Source organism: Schistocerca cancellata, chromosome 1, assembly GCF_023864275.1.
Source record: "Schistocerca cancellata isolate TAMUIC-IGC-003103 chromosome 1, iqSchCanc2.1, whole genome shotgun sequence".
NCBI classification, from domain to species: Eukaryota; Metazoa; Arthropoda; class Insecta; order Orthoptera; family Acrididae; genus Schistocerca; species Schistocerca cancellata.
Genome location: NC_064626.1, coordinates 315,589,034 through 315,606,310, shown reverse-complemented (window position 1 = coordinate 315,606,310; position 17,277 = coordinate 315,589,034). Strand labels below are relative to the sequence as shown.

Sequence of the window (17,277 nt, the reverse complement as noted above, 5' to 3'; positions counted from 1 at the left end):
TGTTCGCAGAGGTGAAAAGAGCATCAAGACCAACCTGTAGAAATCACAGTGATGCTCAAGCGCTGGTGAAATCGAAAGCTTTTCTGCCATTCATTAAGGATGCAACTGACCACATAGAAAAAATCTTGAGAAAGCGGAACATTGTGGTAATTTACACTCCCACATGGAAGATACAAGATCATCTAAAATCAGACAAGAACGATTGCCAACTGCTGGAATTTATAGGATTCCATGTAGTTGTGGGGAGGTGTACGTGGGTATTACAAAAGAGCTGTCAAAAAAAGACTTAAAGAGCACAAGGGCAATTACAGAAGAGGGGAGATTGACAATTCAGCTGTTGCGAAACATACTTTACAGCCAGGAGACCATCACATTAATTTTGACTGGACTCAAGCACTGGCAGCCACAAATGGATACCAAGAATGGCTATACAGAGAGGCCATAGAGATGGTGAAAAAGGCCAGGAATTTTAATAGGCAGGAGGAGAGCATGAAACTGAATGAAATTTGGATTCCGGTGCTGAAGGATGATGTGTACCATGGGATGATAGTAACAGCGGATGGAGGCAGTCGACAATGTTCAGTTGTACTCACATATTCAAAACATGAAATGTCATGCCACTATGCCACTGCGCGGAATCTCATGGAAGCGGATTTTTCCTGTAGTCAGTAGCGAGCCAGGGAGTGAATCGAATCTTCAACAAAGCTACAATCCCCCTTGAAAATGTCTGCAAATGGGGATGAAACGTCCGGTTTTGAAGTGTCATTCCTCAGACCACGACACAATAGCCCAGAATATTTTATTAATTTGAACAGTGTTTACGTAGCGGCTGGTATATGGCATATGTTGTTTCACAGGTGGCTCTCCCTTTGATAGTATATGTTTTGCCAGTTACAGGGCTTGAATAGGTGGTGGAAGGAGGGAGCACAGGGTATGTCTTCCAGCGGGACAGTCACGGGGGTAGGAGCCATAGGGTAGAGAGATGGGTGCAGAAGGAGCACAGGGTCTGACAAGGATAATGTGGAGATTGGGGAAGTGGTGAAAAGCTATTCGAGATGTGGTGGGCAAAATCTCAGACAGAATGAATCTCATTTCAGGGCATGATTTTAGTAAGTCATGGCCTTGTTGAACTAGCTGATTGATGCATTGAAGACCAGGATAATACTGGGTGACACGTGGTGAGCTCTGAAGTTGTTTTTTGGAGGGATCAGCAGTACCAAGACTGGATGTGATGGTCCAGGAAATCTGCTTTTGAACTAGGTTGTTGGGATAATTACATCCAGTGAAGGTTGAAGTGAGAGTGGTGGTGTATTGCTGTAAAGACTCTGCATCCGAACAAATAAGTTTGCCTCAAATGCCAAGGCTGTATGGGAGGCAACGGTTGGCAACCACCCCAATGTAAGTACTGTTGTATGTTAGTAGGTTTGATGTGGATGGAAGTGTGTAGCTAGCCTTCGGTGAGGATGAGATTAACATCAAGAAAAGTGGCATGGGATTCGACATAGGACCATGTGAACCATTTGTTTGTGCAGAGTCAGACTTTCCCAAACAACAACTGTAAATGGCAGTTGATTTTGCTTGAATATGGAAATGGACTATAATCAACTAATAAACAGCCGATTAGTCACAATAGAGTATTTAAATACAGAGAATCGAGTTAAACACTTTGCAAAGAATGTTAATTAATTTTAAACATGATATAAATTGCTCCATATATATTGAGCTCAGAAAAGCTGGCGGTAGAGGGAAGGATCCAGATGGTCCTGTTTGTGAAGCAGCCACTGGACTCAAGTGTGTTGTACTCTGATACATGTTGTGCCACTAAGTGGTCACCTTTATTTTTGGTCGCAGTTTCGTGGTGGCCAGCTGGTCGATTGTTACACTGACATAAAAAGCTGCGCAGTGATTGCAGCAGCGTTCTCATATGACATGACTGTTTCACAGAGGTCCTGCCTCCGATGGTGTAGGATAAACCTATGACAGGACTGGGGTAGGAAATACTGGGTGGATGGATTGAACAGGTTTTACATTTGGGTCTTCCAGAGGGATATAAACCCTGTGGTCTGGTGTTGGGAGTGGGACTGACACAGGCATCATATCCCTGAGGAAGACCTAAGTTCAAGATCTATCCAATACACCCATCCAGCACTTACCAGTCCTGTCACAGGCTTGTATTATCCCATTATCCCATCAGATGTGGGCCACCTGTGAAAGCTGTCATGTCATATACCAACTTTGCTGCAATCACTGCACAACTTTTTATATCAATATAACAACCAACTAACTGTCAACCAGAAAGAATGCCAGCCAATAAAAAAGTTGATCACTCAGTGGCACAGCATGCAACAGAGCATAATAAGCTCTAATTTAGTGGCTGCTTCCCAACCTGGGCTACCTGAACCCTTCCCTCCACCATGAGCTTTGCTGAGCTACGCAGATAGGAGTTACCATTTCAACATATTCTTCACTCCTGCAACCCTCTTGGCATCAATCTCTGTTAACGCACTGTTCCCACACCCTCCACCAACAGTTCCGTCTTCCCCTGTCCTGTCTACCCTCCCAATCTCTGTCGCCACACCACCTTCATAATTCATTACATGCCACCTGTTCTGGTAGAGTCCATGCAGAATACCCTGACCAGTACAGCTGGTAGAGCGCACATGGGGAGAGCGGTAGTGGTGGGGGTTACAGGCAGACACTGTAGGGGAAATGCTGAGAGCTGGGGGGAAGTATCATTCCGAACTGAACCCTGTGCTCACATTTTTTGTAAATATTAAGTGGAGCCCCTCCACACCTACATTTACATGGTTACTATTCAAAATGATCTGTCACTTCTGCTTTGAGTAGTATCTAAAAAGAATTCCACTGAAAATACAGGGATTTCTTCTCCCTTGGCTTATTAATCATTTGTAACTTTCAGAGTTGTCATGAGCTGCGAATTTTGAGTAAAACATACACATTTCTCTAGTTGCCATATTAAAATTTGCTTCTTTTGCCAAAACACAGTGGAGTTTGCAAAAGTCACATCACTAACGACCTGTGCAGACACAACTGCAACAGAATTCTGGAATAGTGGTTTATTAAGCTTATTACGTGAGGAACTGAGGCAAAGTAAAGTCAGCGGCTTATGAAAAAGCACATCCTCAGTACAAAATAAATGTGTAAAGTCTTCAATTATATTGTTCCCAAACCTACAGCATTTCTCATTTCACTAACTAAATCCGTCAATTAAAAAAGTCTGTAGTTAGTGGAACAACATGGTAGATAATGGAGTTTTGCATAATAAACATATGACAAAATAGTCTTCTCTTTGCATGCTACCATTCGCCAAAATATCTTTTCAATTTCACATCATTTATGAAATATGAGGAATGCTGTGGATATTTCACTCTGATTTTATTGCTGGTGTGGCGCGATAGGAAATGAGAGGAGGAGAGATCAATTTCCTCGAGACAGATCAAGACCTCCACCCAACTCTAAAGACAAATTTGGTATGTTAGCTAACGTTCATATGCAGCAACATATCATGTAATGTGTTGTTGTCGTCGTCTTGTATTTTGGTTTGATGCAGCTCTCCATGCTACTCTATCCTGTGTGAGCTACTTCATCTCCCAGTACCTAATGCAACCTATTTCTTTCTGAATCTGTTTAGTGTATTCATCTCTTGGTCTCCCTCTGCGATTTTTACTCTCCAAGCCGTCCTCCAATACTAAATTGGTGATCCTTTGATGCCTCAGAATATGCCCTACCAACCGATCCCTTCTTCTAGTCAAGTTGTGCCACAAATTTCTCTTCTCTCCAATTCTATTCAAGACCTCCTCATTAGTTATGTGATTTACCCATCTAATCTTCAGCATTCTTCTGTAGCACCACATTTCGAAAGCTTCCATTCTCTTCTTGTCCAAACTATTTATTGTAATGTATCGTATGTAAAGTGCACCACATGCAAAATCATAGCAACCCCTATTTTTCACTGCAAACTTTTGAGTTTCATGCAGTATGTTACTCCCACGTAAATATAATAATATTTATGACCATTAACGAAATGATGGGCACATCATCGTGGATCTGACATATGAAGCTGTAAGTAATGCAAAAATGATATTTTTTTTTACCGAATACATTCTGTTAAATCCTTTAAGAAAGATCGCATCTTACGTGTCTTGATTCTAACATTGACGACCGGCCGAAAGGGAGCAAACACTAGGTTGATTCTATTAGAACTGCACATGCACACTCGTCATATGTACAGTAGGCATCTTCTGAAAGATATATCGATTTTTTAAATGAACTAGTGTCATAAATATTCTATTTTAGAGATAATTTTGCATGAGGGATATAGAGTCTCATTCTTACTGTTAGTAGTTACAAGTAAATATTGTTTGTTGCAGGGTTACTTCGCGCTGCAGATTTTTGTATCCCTTTTCAGAGTTTAGACATCACATCGTTTGTTTGCTGTTTTGTGCGCAATAATTTTAACTGACCAAATTTGAAAACTTATTAAAAAATAGAATTAAGGTTATAAAGACCTTTAATCCTCACAGTCAACATCATCAAAGAAGACAATTAACATTTTACACATTTTTCTTTTCCGAGGAAACGATTTTGTCCAGGTTTGGTATAATATTCCTGGAGACTGCTAACCTCCAAGAATAAGTCAAATTTTAATTGCTAAGTGGTGAATGATTCTTAGTTTTAGCAAGCTTTAAAAGGGAGAAAAAGTGCTCCCAAATACACATGGAACGAAACATTGAGAGAACTTTGGCCGCGTGCATGTGCAAAAGAGGATAGTTCTCTCATGGAAAACAGCTGTAAAAAATCATCCAAAATTTTATACGTAAGAAAGCGGTCCTTCAGGCGGGAATTGTACTATAGGTCAATCAGCTCTAGTTGAAACCCTTGTGAGACGTCTTCTGCCCTAAGGGAAAACAGGCGAACAAATATATCTAAGGCTGCTTGAAGCTCACTTATCTCCAAAAATCTGTTTTCAAACTTTTCTGGTAATTCGCGATGCAATTTAATGCAACCCAAATATAAAAATTAACCGAAAAGAAGTTTCCCTTGTTGCTGACAATCTGATATACGATAGGAACTTCCTTCTCTGCAATGCTGCTTGAAACTTACTTTCAGTTCTTCAAGCCTTGACTGGTGTTCCTTTTATGACAAATTTTCGAACTGATCGTTGTGATAGGTATCAAATTGCCATTTAATAGAGTACTTTTTTTTTTAAATACATGAGGTTTTGATGAAATTTTAAACATTTGGCATGATTTTGGACAGCAGTACAAAAGAAATTAATTTCTCACTCGGGTTTAAATAGTACAAACATGCCACTCCTCTTTTTTGTCTGCTGCTGTTGACCATCCATCTTGATCCACTGTAGCCTTACAACTGTTGACTGATGGCTTTGTGTTGTATCGATGCTTTTGACCTTTGCTGGTGAGGCAGTCTGTCTTCCATACGAAGTGCGCTTACAGCGGCATGGCGGGCAGACCGCACTGTCAGCTAAGCGACACGACTCGGCCACTGCAACAACACACGAATTCACCCGGGGCGCTGGCCTCGGGCAATTGCAGGCGCTAGCGCCCCAGGCACACAGTTTGGATGAGCCTGCTCTAGCTTAATAAAGGATTTGTTCCAAAAGCTAGCGAGATTCCTTTCTCTCTTGTGTGACCCTGTCAACAAGACAACCCTTCTCCTATTCAGTGGGTGGTGTCCTTTAATCCTCTATTATTTACATTCTATCTGACATTCCCTACATGTTTGGATCTACAAGAATGTGTCATTGTGAACAGATGGTGCTCTGAATCTGTAAAACCCACAGTCACATGTATAAAGTAAAATTGACTGAATGAAGAATATTCAGTAGTATGACAAAATAGAAGTATGCTTCCAACATTCTGTTAATTTTGCGATATTTATCCATCACTGCACCACAATTTGTACAATTACCATCTTTTCACAAGCTCTACTGTGGGATAAAATATTCTGAATGAAAACGATCAAGTATGGTATGACATTTAGAAACCAATGCAAATTGTCAACGGGGCACATTAATATGGTTCACAACATGCATCACATTCTTAGCAATTCAGATTTTACCATAATGTCATTTGTGGACTTTCAACAAGATAGTCAGATAAATTAGAAATTAAAATACCACAGTCAAAAGTTTATCAAATATAACTTAAACACTGATCACAGTAATACAGTGTGAAACAACACAAGCACTAAGGTCAAAACAGTTATTAGCATATACCTCACACAAAGGTACCAATCAATAATTCTCATTTGTGTCTTTTAAAGTCAATGTATTTCACATGGTCCTTTGGCACTAATCTGCTGCCCATCTCAAGTTCACCCTCACTTAAAATTATATAAAAACAAGAGTTTGCATTTGCTTCACTGTTACAGAGTTAATCATCATCAGCGGCACTTCCACCAGACTGGTCTTCATCCTTATTGTTTTGCTGTTCTTCACCTCCAGATCCGGAACTAGATCCAGAGGCTTGTTCAGATCCTGATGCCGACTGCTCTGATTCCTCATCTGAATCTTTAAGTGCTTTAGCCTTATCCAACTTCTTTGCTCGCCTGGCTTCAAAATCTGATCCTTCTTCATCAGATGAATATATTGGCGGTTTATCGGCTGAGAAAAAAGTTTAAGTTATTAGATCTTTTTTTAGAATATCACTCAAGTACATACAGGGTGACAACTATTGAACTACACGAAAAAAATGTAAGTTAGTTACAATCTATGGTATGCACACACTTTATTCGACATGTAGACATCACTATAGATCCAGAATGAGATCTGTAAAGTTTGGAAGGTAGGAGACGAGGTACTGGCAGAAGTAAAGCTGTGAGTACCGGGCGTGAGTCGTGCTTCGGTAGCTCAGATGGTAGAGCACTTGCCCGCGAAAGGCAAAGGTCCCGAGTTCGAGTCTCGGTCGGGCACACAGTTTTAATCTGCCAGAAAGTTTCATCACTATAGATATTTGGATTTAGGTTATCACATGTCCAATATGCCTGCCATCATTGGTGATGATATGGCACAGCCGAATAGTGAAACTGAGTATGACCTTCTAAAGTATCAGAACATTGATGCTGTGGATGACCTCCTGAATAGCTGCTTTCAGCTTAGCAATGGTTTTGGGGTTATTGCTTTAAACCATGTCTTTAAAATAACCCCACAAAAAAGAGTTATATGTGTTCATATCCGGAGAATACGGCGGCCAATCGAGGCCCGTGCCAGTGGCCTCTGGGTACCCTATAGTCAGAATGCAGTCCCCACAGTGCTCCTCCAGGACATGAAACTCTCTCCTGCTTCGATGGGGTTGCGCTCCATCTTGCATTAACCACATCTTGTCGAAATCAGATCACTTTGGACAATATAGATGAAATCATCTTCCAAAACCTTCACGCTCATTGGAAAGATCATGTGAAATGCTCTTGTTGGACCTAAGACTTTAGTTCATTGTTCACGCATGCGGCACGTCCACATGGCGAAGATGGACAACAAGTGATGAATATGTTACTTCGGAAGAACACATTATAATGGATGACAATGACAGTAACTGTGTAGGGTTAAAACGACAACGTAATTCGGAAGGGTGAAAACAGAATGTTGCTAAGAAGCTTCAAAATTCTGGCAAAATGTATATATTTGTACGTACAAGAATGAAAATATCAGCCAAGTATTTCAGGCCAGTTGAATCGTGTTTGTTCATTTTTCTTTGTCATATCTTCAAGTGGACAAAGTATAGTATTATAAAGTTCTGCTTATTTTTATATCATAGTCTATGTTTGTTACAACCTATTCTAGGTGTTGTCAAAGTTTACAAATCGATCAACAGAAGCAACTGTTTGTTGCATTCTGGGATAGTAGTGACACAGTACTTCAGTATGTGATCTTGATGGGATACATATCAAAACAAGGAAAACAAACTACATCTCTCAATCCTGAAGCACAAAAAGGAACTATTACTGGACGTATACCACAAAACATAATGGATTTGTGAAAATAGTTTTCCAGAAATTTTTACTATCTGTGCTGCAGATTTCTGAAATGAGGCCGAGATCAGTACAAAATACAATAGAGATAGGTATGTTATATTAACACTGACGTATCCATGTCATAAATATTGTTTTACGGTCTGTAATATTTTCTTCAATAATCTGATTCAATAAAAATTATTTGGGGTGGTTCTGTTACGTTCCAGGTGCTATTCCTGAAGACAAAAGGGGTAAATACCATAATTGGCCCAATAAGATAGAAAAAAAGCTTGGCATCTTGTTGAAGAACATTGGTACCAGTTCCCTCATAAGGAGTCCCACTACAGCAGTGCCAGAACCAAAAGGATGTATTTTGATAATCCTGAATTAACTGTTCATAAACTTTATACGTGCTTTAGGCTACATTTTTATGAGTTAGAGGGGAAACCACTCAAAATGAAGTACAGCACTTATCACAGGTATTGGAGGGGACATAGTCAATATTCTTTTAGGCAACCGAGATCAGATGGTGTGATTTTTGTGCTGAGTGTGATGTGATTTTGGCAAAAAATCCTGATGACCAATGTAAGTAATGTGCCAAAGTGTATCAATCTTTGAAGGCAGATTTAATGGAAGAAATTAAATCTGCCTCTGATGATAGGATTTTTTTTCTAGAATTTTAATATGCCCAGAACTTGCCTATACCTAAATTAAATGTAAATCACAGTTTTACATATGACTTCTTTGGTTGCATAATTTTAATATTCATTGCATTAATGATATTACTACAATTTCTTGGAAATAGAAGAAAGAAAAAACCCACAGTCTTTGTGTTCATGTTGGTATGATTTTATTCAGAAAATGTTGGGCATATATGTGAACGTGAAGAAAACTGTGTTTTTTTCCGATTGATGTGGTGGACAGAACAAGAATATTACTGACATTATGTTTTCATCATGGTTGACCAAACATCTTAAGATTGAAACTGAACATATCTTCCCTGTTAGGAGTTACTCCTACAAGCAATGCGAACGGAATTTTGGAAAATATGGTATGCTGGTAAAGAGTTGAAAATATAGAAGTTCCTACTGAATATGTGAAAATGATGGAATAGTGTAGAGTGTACCCCAAACCATTCAATGTAATTAATGCTGCTTCCCTGATAAAAGACTGGTCAAAGGCTCTTGCTCCAATGTTTTTTAAGACACCACGTGCCAATGGGTACAGATTTACCGTATTTACTCGAATCTAAGCCGCACTTTTTTTCCGGTTTTTGTAATCCAAAAAACCGCCTGCGGCTTAGATTCGAGTGCAAAGCAAGCAGAAGTTCTGCCGTCGAATATATGTAGCGCTACACATGCATGCTTTGTAGGCACGAAGATAAATACTGGCACCAAAACCTCTGCGTCAGTAAATACATTAAAAAAAAAAAAAAGGGTGGAAGACGAGTTTCGACCACTGCAATCTGATACATTATCCAACAAAGTAAATATAAATTCCGTATTGTTCATCTTCGAATGTAGCAGAAGTACAATGTACTACGAAAATCCGACTGGCAAGACTGTTTGGGATGTTTGTCAATATGGCCAACTCTACATTTTGAATTTTTTCCTACCTGTGAGAAGTGATGGTTGCTAATAAGAACCTGATGAAAAGTGAATCACATACAGCATTCTCTTCACCATAAAAATAATACGAATATAAACATTTTGCCATGTATTCTTTCGTGTTTGCTGCTACCTCATTTAAATCCTGTCTGCCTAATAAACTACGAAACTAGAGTGAGACAACAGCAAACGCGGAAGAATATACTTATCGTGTCATGTTTATATTCGTATTATTCTTATGCCTAATAGTGATACAGTCAGAAATGAAGCACGGCAACTGACTAGATTTTTAAATCTAAGATGACTCTAATTTCTGTGCAGAATTTGATGTACTAAAGAAGCGGCTGCAAAGCACATGAAAAAGAAAGGGTACCCGTATAAATACGGACGGAGCGTCTGACGCATAACATTGGCTACCTGGTAAAGCTTAACTGCTAAGCTTACGACTCGAACCAAACTACTGTAGGTGTATTGTCATTCATTCGACCTAAATTGTGTCTCATGCAATGGACCAACTTTGTTTCGATTTGGATGTGCGGCGTAAAACTTTTCTCTCCCCTTGAATTTCGAGTCTCAAATTTCAGGTGCGGCTTAGATTCGGGAAATGTTTTTTTCCTTTATTTCGAGTCTCATTTTTCAGGTGCGGCTTAGATTCGAGTGTGGCTTAGATTCGAGTAAATACGGTAGCATTCAGAAATAATGTCGTCTACACTACTCTCCAACGGGTTTCACTGAGCTTAATTTGAGAAATGAGCCTAAACCAGGAGCAAATCTTCCTAAAAAAAGAGATTTATTATCATTACGTAAATTTTTGAAACCACAAAATGCTGAGTGGGTTACTTGTGTCCTAAACACAGAATGTGTGATTAATGATGTCCCAAATAACATGGAAGATGATGTATCAGAATCTGAGGACTACAGATTGTGCAGTAACCCTAAAAATATTAGAGCTATAACATCTGTAAAACAAAGAGGCTGAATGATATACAGTGGCGGTCGAAATAATAGAGCCACCTCTATTGACGAGATTAAGAACTAGGATATCTATTAGTTCGCGAAATCACCACGAGTGCCGTGTTGTCAGTCCCTTGTAGACAACATCAGGGAAGACGTTGCTGCTATCTTTAGTCGTCCGAAAGGAAGCGTTTGAGCTAGACGTGTGACAAGAGGCATAAAGGTAAGAATCTTATGGGTCAAAATAATAGAGCCGCTTTACACATGTGCCTTTAAATTGATTTTTATGCAGTTGTTTTGTATGTAAATTGACGTGTGGTTTTGTTTACATTCGTCTAGATGGGCAGAGCAAAGCATACCAGTGAAGATGAGCGTATAGTAATGTTGCGGATGTTCAAAAGTTGGATGTCCATGAATAAAATAGCCAATGTCTTGCACGTTTCGCGAAAACGAGTCCAGAACGCCATGAGACGGTCAAAACAAACAAAGCCGCAGGTGGAGAACAGGGGGCGACCTCGTGTAACTACTCCTCGCGTAGACAGACTCATCACTAGGGAAGTGAAGAAAGACCCATTTTTGTCAACACCACGACTGAAAGCCATTTTGTTTAGCGACGAACATGATGTTCAACCATCAACCTCAACGATTCAAAGACGACTGAGATCTGCAAAATTGAATGGGCGCATTGCAAGAAAGAAGCCACATGTTTCACAAGCTAATGTTCGGAAAAGGTTAGCCTTTGCCCGGAGAAATGAACAAAAACCTAATACTTGGTGGAGGAACATCCTTTGGTCCGATGAATCCAAGTTTAATAGGTTTGCCTCAGACGGAAAAGTCTATGTGCGCCGCCCACCAAACCATGAATTTAATCCCAAGTACACTTTAAAAACTGTGAAATACGGTGGCGGAAGTGTTATGGTACGGGGATGTTTTTCGTGGTACGGCATTGGTCCAATACACCGTATCAACGGCATAATGAACGCAGAAATGTACAAAGACATCTTGGCAAATGTGATGCTGCCTTATGCTGAAGAGGAAATGCCGCTGAAATGGAAATTTCAGCACGATAACGATCCAAAGCATACTGCAAGGATCATAAGGCAGTTTGTTCAAGAGCACAATATCGAAGTATTAGAGTGGCCACCTCAGTCCCCTGACGCATCACCCATTGAGAACTTATGGGAGATCTTAGACAAGAGAATTGACCGCTCAAAAGCTACATCTTCAGAAAAACTGTGGGAAGAAATCCAGAGAGCCTGGTATGCGATCAGTAGTGATGAATGCAGGCGTTTAGTAGACTCTATGGGTAAGAGGTGCAGGGCAATCCTCAAAAATAAGGGTTACCCCACGAAGTACTAATGCAGTCCTATGCAAAAAAGACTGTTCCTGTACGTTTCATAAGACTGAGATCAAGTACAATATATTTGTTTCAATTGGCTCTATTTTTTTGACCCTGTGGTCTGGTATTCTTTTGAATATTATTGATTATTACTGATTATTTTGTGTTGTTTATCGATATAACTGACTATAGTACAATGTGACTCGGTTGTAATGGTATCCATCATAGTTCAAACATGTCTAGTAATAAATGTGCACTTTATTCCAAACCTTTGCCAGGTGGCTCTATTATTTTGACCGCCACTGTATATTCTACGCAATAACAGCATTAATTGAGTTTCTATAAATGTCAATACTTATATCTGTATCATTAAATATGACTGGATGTTTTGCCAAAACACTAGACATTTGCATATTCTTGACAATAAATCTGTCTCTCAGTGTGTTGGCGTTGTATTAAATGATTCCTATACTTTCAAAACTTTGAGGCCATTTACCTCAATAGGGCATTTTTCAACTAATGCTCTTGTTGCACCCATGTACTCAATTGTCACCCTGTATATCACAAACGTTCTTTGCAGCACTTCTGAATGAATTTTAAAACACTAGGCATTCCACAAATTTCTGTATAAAACAAAGGCATTCAAAGAATTCAGTCAAGACTATTGTTGAGGATAGATACCTTTTGCTGATGCACCACCTTTCTTGTACTTGCTTTTAATGGCAGCAAGAGAAATGGCTCCTTCATCTTCAGAGCCTTCTTCTTCACGATTATCTGGCTCCAGGTAACTTGTGCTTAGGCCTCGAGTGGCTCCTCTTTCTCGTATCCTCTTCTGCTTACTCTCTCTTCGCATTGAAGCACGAAGACGTTCCTCTTCTTTCTGTTAGAGAAAACAATAATAAAATTCGTAATTAATACAAATGTAGAACTACTGTGGGATGCAGGGTGCAACAGTATTTAAAATTGCCTATAGGGCATAAGTAACACAAAATGAGAAATTTGCTTACTTTCACAAAGCTGGTATTATTATTGTCTTTTTCCCTTCTGTTCCTTTAACAAATAATGAACATCCCACAGAACCAACACAAACACAGAACACTGCTGTTAACTTATCCCCTATCTTACTCACTATTTATTTACATTTTATGTTCTTCATAAAAAAGGTCTTTTCTGTTTCCCATTGGGCCAGCCATTCTCCAGTCTCTCAGTTCTCAACTTTCTTTGTCTGACTCACCCTTCCCATTGATTGTCTGCTGATGTTGGTTTATTTTGTCTTTAACTTCCTCGATTTTGTCTCTTTTGTTTTTGAAAGCTTATATTATAAATTATTGTTCACTCATGTTTTCCTTGATTTCTGTAAGTAATTTCTCTTGCTGTTCCATAATTCCCAATTCCTTTACACAAAAATTAAAGAAGCACCCCCCACACACTGTGTGTTATAGTTAACATGTCAGATCAGTGGGCTAGTACATAATAACAAAAATCTACACAGGACACTATTGCATAAGCAACGAAGAAAGCACACCAGATTTAAAAGAACTCAAAACCTCAAAGAACGGCAATGTCTTACAGAAGCTCAAAATTTAGAGCAGACTTCAATAGTAAATGCTTTAAATAGTTTCCACACTAAGACACTGTCTCAAAACACGGCAGAAAATCAAAATGAGTGCGACAGTAATGGAAATGTTGCTGATGACAGTGCCACTACAGCAGAGTTACTAAATACAGTTTATGGAGTCTTGGTCTGGCATAAATTTTCAATGTCGTCATTGCATTCTACACTTGCCGATATTTGCAACTGTGAATAATTTCCTGTAACCTCACAAATTTCAAGGTTGTCAGCACAATTAAACACATAGGGATTACAATTAAGAACTTAAATCGCAGAAATGTCCGCCCTGACAGCTGAATGGTCAGCGTAACAGGCTGCCGTCCTAAGGGGTCTGGGTTCGATTCCCAGCTGGGTCAGGGATTTTCTCCACTCAGAGACTGGGTGTTGTGTTGTCTTCCTTGTCATTTCATCCCCATCCAGCGCGCAGGTTGCCCAATGTGGCGTTGAACGTAATAAGACCTGCACCAAGGCAACCAGACCTGACCCGTAAGGGGCCTCTCGGCCAATGGTGACAAACACTCATTTCCATTGCAGCAATCACTTAGAAAATCTTGCGGGATAGGCGAATCAAAGACTGTGTTTCATCAAAAGAACACTTAGAAGGTGCAACAACCCTACTAACAAAGCTTGAATGCATTAAGCTTGTCTGTCCTTGATTAGATTACTGCTGAATGATATGGGATCTTACCATATACGACTGACAGAGGACATCAAAAAGCTCAAAAAAGGGCAGCGTGTTTAATGTTATTGTGAAATGGGGGAGAGAGTGTCACAGGAACGATTAGCAAACTGGGTTGATAATCAATAAAATATTGCGGAGAGATCTTTTCATGAAATTTTAATCGCCAGTATTACCCTCCGAATGAAAAAAGAAAAAAAAATATTTTGTTTATTCCCACCTACACACTGAGAAATGACCATTTTAATAAAATAAGAGAAATCAGATTTATGAAAAAGGATAGTTGCTACTCGCCATACAGCAGAGATGCTGAGTCGCAGCACCATTGCTATGAGCAATGGTGCTATGCACTTACTGCTGTCACATGGTTTCATTTTTCAACGTTTTCTGTTTGATTAAGCCAGTATTATGGTATGAAGTACCTTTTTCTGTTTTTTGCAAGTCAGCTAAGGCATATTTTCCGGTTAAATAGCATGTATGACTTATGAAATTATAACATTATTTTTCCACTGTGAAGATGATCATTGATCAAACCCAGTTGTGAACAAATATATTTTAAGGCAGCACAGTTTTTACCATGCATTTCTCCAAATATATCAATACTGTTGACAGTAGCCCGAAAAAATTTGTTACATCGGACAGATTAAATTTCATAAGTGATTGGAATTGGTAACCTGCATGGAATACCTAAAGCAGAGTAGTTGTATTTGGTTTAGATGTATAATTTATTGATAAGAATGTAGACTTACAGCTGGCTACAGAAAAAATCTATTATAAACAAGAAAATATACTTTTACACTTAGTGATAACTTACTAAAGTTTGCTAGTATCTTTACCTTTATGAGCTGTCCTTTGTTCTGCTCTGGATCCCAGCCTACTTGAGACAACACTTTAATTCCTGATGTCTTCTGTGAGCGATCAGCTAGAGACAGTGTCATCTTACGATGAGTGAATGACTCTGTTGAGTGAGGTCTAAATGTCAGTTTTGTTCTAAATACCGCCTGGCCCTGAAGACCTGTCCCTTGGCGGATAAAGAGATGATTGTGATCACCCTAAAAATGACAACAAAGAAATTTACAACACCAGTGGAACACATGGAAGAAGATCAAACAAATACTTGCACATTAACAACTCAGCAATGTAATATATGTACAAGTATGTTTCTAATATTACAATCCATTTCTGTTCTTTGTAGAACCCATCTAAAGACACATTATTTGACCAGGTAATGTATGTATGAGTAAATAAAAACAAGCACTTTCTCCTTGCAAAACACAGTGGTTCATTAAAAGAGGGCCTTTTAAAAGGATATATAAGCATTTGTAAATTATTATTACCTGCAATGGTTGCTTGTATACATCAAATATCTCAGATCCCAGATGTAGTGACATACTGCCATCAGACCATCGAATGAATCTTGCATTACTTTCCTTTGTAAGATTACCTTCTTTATCGAAAGTTTGCCTCCAGCGAATGGTGTTCTCCACCTTAAGTTTTAATCTGGTGACAGTAATTACACATGTAGAATCAGTATTAAAGTTTAAAATTGCTCATGTTCTAACAATATTGTCATTTTACAGCATTCAGCTATTACATGACATGCCAATATCAATATCAATATCTGACCTTGCTCGCCCTTCTTCATCCAAAGTCTCTTCTTCATCAATTTCATCTTCATATGTTTCCCTGTCAAATGGCCTTGTCTCTACGGACAAGAAGTTGGGTAATTTCACAAAATGAATTTCTCGGCCCAAGTCACATGAAATTTTTGGTATTTCAACATCTATTCTTGTTTCTGGTGGTGGTTCTTCTTCTTTTTCACCTTCATCCTGTGAACATATCAATTGCTGTTATAAAAAACATACATTAAATTTACAAAAAACAGAAATAATACTGCAGGATTCAGCAGAGAAAAAAGTATGGTATCAGTTTTGTTCCAGAAACAATATTAAAGTTTCAGAGGTAATTCAGTTACTAATCGTAATTTTGACTTACACTGAAAATGACATACACAATGGGGAAAAACTTCAGTTTTTCTGGAATGATTGATCAGTAAATACTTGCATCCTCTTTTTCAAATAAGGTAGGTGGTCATAGTTAGGCGCATTCATGTAAATCTCTACATATTCTCAAGGGAGAAAATGATGTGGCATATCAAACTGAATAAATGTGTAGGGCAAGGTAAAAATGTCCTGTCATCAGGACTCTTGAGACCAATCTGGCAACTGGAAACAACATTATTTAGATTCTCGTGCACAAAATTATGCCAGAGAAGAGTTGCACTAACTAGTTGCCAAATTAAGTTCCCTGGTCCATCTTTCATGTGAGAAAAGAATAACAGTGGTAGCATATCAAGATAAGCAATTCCAGCCACACTTATTTCTGTAAAGAATAAACACACCCTTGGGATGTTAGGGAAAAAAAAGGGAAGGAGTATCAAACTCACTGCAAAATGTCACCAAGATTTTCTGACATCTAAATATGGCTGTTAACCCTTATATTAAAATGAAATGTTGTTTCATCACTTGTGATAATTTACTCAAGGAAGTCCTACTTAAACAGCAATAACTGATTTGCTACCTTGACATATGAACTGTGGTCAGTGGATTTTAGAACTGGAAATGATATGAACACTGTTGCTTATGTGTAACTGGTATCCACACCTGAACACAATCACGTGTGGAAAGAGTGAAGTGTCACAATAACATACTTGACTAATGTACTGTGTTCAGAGATTTGGGGATTGGTATGCCCATGCAATGTTGCACCTCCCGTCACCATACCACTTGTACAATCGAAATGACCATGTCTGACAATGTTCCTGGGTGCATTACATACCCATATGAGGTGGGAATACATAATACAGTCAGGATCATGTTCCATAATTGAAACATGATCATTTCGGCAGTCCAGGTGTTATGGTGTGGGAAGCCAAAATGTTGCATGGGCATATCTACCTCCAAATATCTGAATACTGTACACTCACCGGTCAGTATTATTGTGACACTGTACTCTTTCCCCAAGTACAGCTTTCCAGGGGTGCATTCGGCCCTAATTTCATTCTTATGGATGACAATGTGTGACCGCATTGAAT

General features: G+C 39.0%; 1 protein-coding gene across 1 annotated transcript in view; it reads right to left on the bottom strand.

Annotated features, from left to right (window-relative positions):
- Window positions 1-5,885: 5,885 nt before the first annotated feature.
- The window catches only part of LOC126172899 (another transcription unit protein), a 73,997-nt gene continuing 62,605 nt past the window's right edge, over window positions 5,886-17,277 (bottom strand). The window contains exons 6-10 of the mRNA XM_049920915.1: window positions 15,810-16,012; window positions 15,521-15,683; window positions 15,020-15,235; window positions 12,574-12,772; window positions 5,886-6,646 (exon numbers count right to left, since the gene is read on the bottom strand). Coding sequence (XP_049776872.1) covers window positions 6,417-6,646; window positions 12,574-12,772; window positions 15,020-15,235; window positions 15,521-15,683; window positions 15,810-16,012 — 1,011 coding nt within the window. The 3' untranslated portion in view covers window positions 5,886-6,416. The remainder of the gene's footprint in view (window positions 6,647-12,573; window positions 12,773-15,019; window positions 15,236-15,520; window positions 15,684-15,809; window positions 16,013-17,277) is intronic.